Genomic DNA, 8,202 nt, shown 5'->3' with positions numbered 1-8,202 from the left:
CGATCAGACCCCCAATGTTAATAAGACCCCAGCAAGACCTCAGATCAGCCCCCCATGCCTCAGATCAGCCTCCCCATGCCTCAGATCAGCCCCCCATGCCATTTATCAGCTCCCATGCCATCTATGATCCTCCATTATGAGCCCCCATGCCATTTGTCAGTCCAAGTGCCATTTATTAGCCCCCATTATGAGCCTCCATGCCATTTATAAGCCCCCATTATAAGCCCCCAGTGCTATTAGCCCCCATGCCACAGATCAAATAAAATAAAATAGACACTTATCTCTCCTGCTCCTGGACGCCGCCGCTCACCTCCAGCACGCTCTGTCTTCTTCCTGCTGCGGCTGTGCTGCGACCCAACGCGTAGCCACAGCACAACCGACAGCAGAGGTCCAGGAAGCGGTGAGTACAGAGCCTTCGCCTCTTCCCGGTCCTCTGGTACTGATAAGCGCTTCCATAATGGCGCTCATTAGTATTTGCTTTTGGGGGGGAAAAGTGCGTCTTATAAAGCAAAAAATACTATATATTTCCTTTTCATATCCATCTGTAATGCCATTCCATTGCCATAGATAATGGAACTGTTCCATATTTCTGACAAACTTTATTACAAGGCTGGAGCCCCGAATGTTTGTCCAGTGTCCCAAATGTTTATGCTGGCAGCTGGTGGTGGGCTGAGGTTCTGTCAGGGCCAGGAAGAGCTATACTCACCTTTTCCTTCCTGGTCCTCGGCGCTCCACTGTGAAGGCTGCGCAGACTATACAAGCGGATTACTGAGTAGTGAAGAGTGGCAGCATCCAGAGCAGGAACAGTAAGAGTTTTTATTTTATTTTATTTCATTTGGGGGCCGATAAGTGGCTGCTGGGGGGCTGATATGAGTCACTGGGGGGCTGATATGGGGCATTAGGGGCTGATGTGAGGCACTGGGGGGCTGAAGAGGGGCATTGGGAGCTAATGTGAGGCCCTGGGGGGGCTAAAGAGAGGCTGCTGGGAAGCTCATATGAGGCATTGGGGGCTGATGTGAGGCACTGGGGGGCTGAAGAGAGGCTGCTGGGGTGCTGATATGAGACGCTGGGGGGCTGATATAAGACACTGGGGGGCTATGAGGCACTGGGGACTGATATGAGGCACTGGGGTGCTGAAGAGAGGCACTGTGGGGCTTCATAGGGTGGGGGCGTGGCTTCGTGTGGGCTCGTGCCCCGGGTGTCTTCAGACCCTAGCAATGCCCCTGTTACAAGGAGATATTTACTTACATAACCACTTTGGAGTTCATACATAGCAGTGATACCACATATACACAGTAGAATCACATTATTAAGACCACCAGCTAATATCCAGAGTAACTGCTGTGTGCAGCATGTACTTAGAAGTGACTCAATAAGGTCCTGGTAGGTTGTCACAGGTATCTGGAGCCATGCTGACTGTGTCTCACAGCTGCTGGAGGGTGAGTGGCAGAGGTTCCATTGAGTGAACATGACAATTGAGGTGGTCCCACAGGTGCTTAAAGGGTTACCCCATCTCAAAAAAATATCTGATAGGTGCGGGACCCACCAATGGGACCTGCACCTACACTGAGAACGGAGTCCCAAAAGTTGTGAAGAACGCACTGCATGTGCAGCCGCCCTTTATTGAGTTCTATGGGGCTGCCGAAAATAGCCGTACAAATGAATGGGAGTGGTGGCCACGCAAGCACGGTGGGGAGAATGCTTGGTGGTGGCTGGACCCGATGAAACCCGGGGTCCTCCGGCCACCGCCTTCCCTGCTCCATTCTAGGTGTAGATGCGGGTCCCAGAGTTAAGACCCGCACCTATCAGAGAATGGGGGCATACCCTAGCGACATACCCTCATTATCTCAGATGGGAATACCCCTTTAATTGGGTTCAAGTCTGGGGAACTAGGGAGCCAGGGTAGTACTTGGAGCTCTTAGTCATGCTCTTCCATGACATTGGACATCCTTGGCCTAAAAGCTAATAATCATCCCTTTTTTCAAGTGTGATAAATCACCCCTTTTACCTATGACAAACACGAGGGATATGTGGGCATACAGCCTATCACACACCTGATATACTCACCAAGCCAGGTCACAACAAGTGGCTTCCTTCCTGAGCTACGCACTACAGTATTTAAACATAGGAAATGGTCATAATAACGTGACACAACTGTGTACATGTCAACATGTATACATACTGTTTACTAGCGCATCGTATGTACTCTCCCATGGACAGATTCTTGTAATACTGCAAAAAAACTGAGCTAATGCAATACTTATAGATATAGATGGCCTCTTCACAGTATAGGTCATCAATATCATATTAAAGGGGTTCCAAAACCTGGCACCCCCACCAATCATCTGTAATGGGCAGCTGCTGGAAACGATACAGTAGATGGAGCTGGAACCACTGTGTAGTAGTTGTGCCGGAGTACTGCAGCTCAGTTACCATTCAAGTGGCTGACAGCTAAGCTGCAGTACGCCCGCATCGGAAACTACACAGTGGAGGAAACCTTGTGGCTTCATCACTGATTGAGGTGTTGGAATTCCCCCTTTAAACGTTTAAAGGGGAACATTTATTAAGACTGGCGTTTTAGACACAGGTCCTAATAAAGGCCATAGCTGGCGATGGTTCTGCCGAAGTTATGAAGAGGCGCAGACCTCTCCATAACTTTGGCGCATAAAGTGCCAGTTCTAAATGTAAGACATCTTCTGTGCTGTCTTACATTAAGACCATTTTCTACGCCTAAAACAAGTGTAGAAAATGATGAATGAGACGGGCCTACCTGCTTGTCCCCTGCCCCGCCACTCCCACAATTTTCGACCTCGCATGAGCGGGGCGAAGTTGCAGATAGTGGCACAACTAACTATTGGGCGCCATGTGCACCTGAAATACGCCTAACTTAGGCTTATTTCAGAATAGTAAATGACCCCCTAAGTTTTTTTTTATCTTATTCAAATGAATGGTGCAGAGCTACAATACCAGACACATCCCATGGAAAACAGTGGTGCTGTTTATATAAAAAATTTCCAATCTCGTAAACTCCTTTTTAGGCCTTGCAGACGAGCGTGGCGGATTAGGTTCAGATGCGTTCAGTGAAAAATGCGTGATTTCGCAAGCAAGTTCATTCAGTTTTGTCTGCGATTGCATTCTGTTTTTTCGCACGGGGGCAATGCGCATTGATGCGGTTTTCACGCGTGCGATAAAAAACTGAAAGTTTACGAACAACGTCTCTTTTCACGCAGCCCCATTCACTTCTATGCGTGAAAAACGCGGAATATAGAACATGCTGCAATTTTTACGCAACGCACAAGTAATGCGTGAAAAACAACGCTCATGTACACAGACCCATTGAAATGAATGGGTCTGGATTCTTTGCAGGCGCAATGCGTTCGCATCACACATTGCACCCGCGCGGAAACTCGCTCGTCTGCAAGGGGCCTTATGCACACGACCATGTCTGTATTTTGGGCCGCAAACCACAGATCGACAAAATACTGATGCCTCCCTTGTGCATGCTGCATTTTTCTCGCTGTCATCAATAAAAAACACTATTCTCATCCACAATGCAGACCAGGACACGCGCTAGAATAATATAGATGTGTGCATGGCCCCACAGAGTCGGTGTGCTATCTGCAAATAAATGCAGATCGCACACGGATGAAATATACAACCATGTGCATGAGGCCTAACGTTTTCATTTCCATTATAACTATAGCTAAATTCACAATTCAGTAATTTAGACCTCTTTCACACGAGCAAGATTTCTGTAGGGAGTGATGCGTGAAGCAAACACATGGCATCCGGATTTAATTCTGACCCATTCATTTCAGTGTTTTTTTTTTTTTCACGCATCGGTTCTGTGTTTAGGAAAAATCGCAGCATGTTGTATTATTGTGCCTTTTTTACGCGGTCCTGGCTCTATAGAAATGTATGAGGCTTGGATGAAAACCGGATGCAATGCGGTTTTCACTGATGGTTGCTAGGAGGTGTAGATTGTTATTCTTCAGTTTTTCATCACGCCTGTTTAACATGCATCCAGTCTGGACGGAAACAATGCACACACTGAACACAATTATCATATCATGAAATAATATGGAATCAGCACAGTTTCTAAAATTACAAGTTTTTTTTATTTAATTTTTTTATTTGAATGGGGTCAACTAAAATATATTTATTTCAAGTACATTTCAATCAGTTATAAAATAAATATGGAAAGGGCACATGAAAAATAAAATAAGTTATACATGGTTTAAAGGCTGTATGAAAGAATTGAATAAAGGTTCTAGCTAATACTGCTACAGTTCATGATTTCTTGCACTCTATACTTGAGATATAGATGTATATCTATTGTCTTTGTGCAGTTTCTTCTTCATTCTTGCAGTTTTAGTATTACTCTTTTTGCAGTGCCGTCATGAGCATGCATTACATTAAAACATATCAGGATGCAGAAATCCGTCACACTGTATTCTGGTAATGCTTGCAGTTCTAGGCAGAGAAACTGGTTGATGTGATAACCCTGAGGAATGTATGTCTGTGTAGAGAATGGTTCTGTATACGCAAAGAGTAATCATAGTTAAGGTCATTCTTGGTAACATAAAAAAAAAATGAAATATAAAATGCTAACATTCCTGTATGAAAATTCTGTGCTAGAAAACAATATATATATATTTATTTATTTGCAAGTGCTTGATGCTAGAGCCTGAGATCTAGCTTGCTGGCTTACCGGCTTGCTATAATTGAACGTTAACCCTTGTGCTTCCTTAGAGGTATAATGTCATGATTCATCAGCACCTAAAGGGTTAACTTGTGCATAAGCTGAACCTACATTTTAGAACTTGCCGCCCTATGATAATCTTAGAACAAACAAACAAAAAAGAAAAAAAAAAAAAAAAAAAAAAAATCGGCATCGCTTTGGGAATTTACATGCTGGAAAGCTCACTTCCATGCTCAAAAATCGCTTGTACAAACTGCTTGAAAATCCGATCCATGTAAGTCTGCTGCCTTGGCCAGATGCCCTCCAAAAACCCTATATGGCCTCCGTAAGCCGTAAGCACCAGTGCAACATTTGGATTTTGTTTGGCAGTTTCCACTGGGATGGCTGAAAAAAAAGAAAAGAAAAAGAGAAACTCATAAATCAAAAATAAATGTGGATTTTTATCTTATTGTCGAAAGTCAAATTGTCATGAAACTTAAAGGGGATTGTTTCAATCAAGTTTTTATGTTTAACAGATTTTGTATATCATTTTTGGTGTTTTTTATTTTTACGTTCCACGTGTCTATATTTTAAAAAACAACACTAAAATCATATTTTCACACAGGCAACAAGGCCATGGTGCCTGTGTGGCGTCCTGCATCCCTATCGTCTGCCTGTACGTTTCTGTGTTTATGTGAAACAATAAAGTAAGAATTGGACTTTTATTGGCGAGTGCCGTCTTTCATCTTCATACCTCATATTCGTTTGATCTGACCGAGCACCACTAAAGTCTGTTGTGAGCCCCGGTGTCACCATTGCAGAGAATGTTCCCTTGATGTAAAAACCGTGGAGGAGAGTTGGAGTAGTGCCATCCTATCTGTTGATCTACCTGTGTGCCTAATATAACAGTATGGTAAGACTTCATGTTCTTTGAGAGCAGTCACATGGGCCATATACAGTCGTGGCCAAAAGTTTTGAGAATGACAAATATTAGTTTTCACAAAGTTTGCTGCTAAACTGCTTTTAGATCTTTGTTTCAGTTGTTTCTGTGATGTAGTGAAATATAATTACACGCACTTCATACGTTTCAAAGGCTTTTATCGACAATTACATGACATTTATGCAAGTCAGTATTTGCAGTGTTGGCCCTTCTTTTTCAGGACATCTGCAATTCGACTGGGCATGCTCTCAATCAACTTCTGGGCCAATTCCTGACTGATAGCAACCCATTCTTTCATAATCACTTCTTGGAGTTTGTCAGAATTAGTGGGTTTTTGTTTGTCCACCCGCCTCTTGAGGATTGACCACAAGTTCTCAATGGGATAAAGATCTGGGGAGTTTCCAGGCCATGGACCCAAAATGTCAACGAAGCCTTCTTAACAAGAATTGAACCTCTTTCCTTGAAGTTCTTGATGATCCTATAAATTGTTGATTGAGGTGCAATGTTAGTAGCCACAATATCCTTGCCTGTGAAGCCATTTTTATGCAACGCAATGATGGCTGCACGTGGTTCTTTGCAGGTCACCATGGTTAACAATGGAAGAACAATGATTTCAAGCATCACCCTCCTTTTAACAGGTCAAGTCTGCCATTTTAACCCAATCAGCCTGACATAATGATCTTCAGCCTTGTGCTCGTCAACATTCTCACCTGAGTTAACAAGACAATTACTGAAATAATCTCAGCAAGTCCTTTAATGACAGCAATGAAATGCAGTGGAAAGGTTTTTTGGGGATTAAGTTAATTTTCATGGCAAAGAAGGACTATGCAATTCATCTGATCACTCTTCATAACATTTTGGAGTATATGCAAATTGCTATTATAAAAACTTAAGCAGCAACTTTTTCAATTTCCAATATTTATGTAATTCTCAAAACTTTTGGCCACGACTGTACACCTTGGACTGGAACGAACCTTATTGACTTCTATGGGAGAGTTTTCTAGTCATGCTCTGTGACCTGTGCAGAGGTCAGGAGGGAGAAGATAAGATATGATATCACCCATTGTGAATGGTGCATCCTGTGTTGTCTAAAGACGGGTGATATCTGTCATTGTAATTGTGCCTGTGATGATAATGTGATAGCTACTGAAAAGTTTCCAGAACAGAACAGAAAGTCTGAACCTATTATAAGGCCTAGTGGCCTTTTTGAAAACAGCATAGTTTTAGATTTTTTTTTTTATATAGTAACATAAAAATTAAAACAAATATATGTTTTAAACAATTTTAAAAAGAAAACCAAAGAGTGATTTAAAAACTAGGTCATTTTCTGTTGACACATCCCCTTTAAGAAATAACTATCCTTATTAAAAATACATACAGGGTGCAGAACAATTAACAAAATGTTAGGTACTGAATAGTGAGATGCAACCCTTGCCCAAGAAGAATAGATCAACTAGCGAGATCACATGGGCTGTCATCATAATGAATGACTGTAGGCTACTGCTTACCTCAGCTGGCCATAGGGGATATACAGAAGTCTGGATCACTCCATATACAGTAGACATCGTAGACATCAGTACAATGAATTGTGCTGGCAGGCAGGTGCATGTGACATCATTCACATCCATCTGCCCATCCACTGCACCCCACCAGGGTGGAAGAAAGGCACCCAGTTACAGTGACCCTGGGCTTTTAATTTGCTCAAGTAGCATGGTAGAATGTAGCAGATCCACAGTCCTAGAGAGAGAAGGTATACTCCACTTGAGGATGAGAAAGCATCTGATCTAGTTCTAAGCCCTGTGGGTTAAAAAGTGGTTCTCCAGGTCTTGCTTACCGAGGACCTGTCCTTAGGATCAGCTGTCTTCAGGAGCTGCTTTGGCCAGAATGACAAAGCTCCGACCGCTGTGTAGTGGACAGGTCTGGTTACTGTAGTGCTGCTCGGTGTACAGAGCTGTGGAGGTCCGGTGTTTGGTTCTGGCCATACCAGCTCCTGAAAATTGCTGATCAGAGGCGAGCCAGACCCACACTGATCTGACAGTGATGACCTATTTAAGGAAAACCCCTTTAACAATATGTCTGCTAATGATTCAAATCTATTCAAATAACTTGTATCATATTGCAGGAACTGGATCCACGTCTGACCAAACACGTGCATGTTGTGACACAGTGAGGGGTTGTGTCTGGCAAGACAGGTATTTTCCTCCCAGCATGTGCGGCTGGGCTGGTTTCCAGCCAGATGAGGTCAAATACCGGACCGGAGTTTAAGTGTCGGTCTGGGTTTTGGCAGCACCTGGCTGTCCTTAAATAGGCAGGGGCTCAGCAGAGAAGTCTCTGTTTTTGGGATCTGAGGCTTTGTGCCGTGCTGGAGGGCTGAGAGAATCACGCTGGGGAAACAGGCCCCCTAAAGCCTGCTGTAGACTACTGGAGGCAGAACTGCCAGCAAGGTGACTTATGTTATATTAACTTTCCATTATTTGTGAATTAACACCAAGACTGAAAAGTTACGTGCTGTTTTGTGCAATTGCCTCAAGTGTGAACAAACAGTGACGTTTTAAGATAAGAACTTGTATTTTGCCTCTGT

General features: G+C 43.4%; 1 protein-coding gene across 1 annotated transcript in view; it reads right to left on the bottom strand.

The window, feature by feature from the left end:
* Positions 1-4,154: 4,154 nt before the first annotated feature.
* Positions 4,155-8,202, bottom strand: part of ABHD3 (abhydrolase domain containing 3, phospholipase) — a 99,476-nt gene continuing 95,428 nt past the window's right edge. Inside the window, exon 9 of the mRNA XM_044295289.1 lies at positions 4,155-5,086. Within this exon, the coding sequence (XP_044151224.1) occupies positions 4,908-5,086 (179 nt within the window). The 3' untranslated portion in view covers positions 4,155-4,907. The remainder of the gene's footprint in view (positions 5,087-8,202) is intronic.

This window comes from Bufo gargarizans, chromosome 5, assembly GCF_014858855.1.
Source record: "Bufo gargarizans isolate SCDJY-AF-19 chromosome 5, ASM1485885v1, whole genome shotgun sequence".
Classification (NCBI taxonomy): Eukaryota; Metazoa; Chordata; class Amphibia; order Anura; family Bufonidae; genus Bufo; species Bufo gargarizans.
Note: the sequence above shows the minus strand (reverse complement) of the source record. Positions and strands in the feature narration are given on the sequence as shown.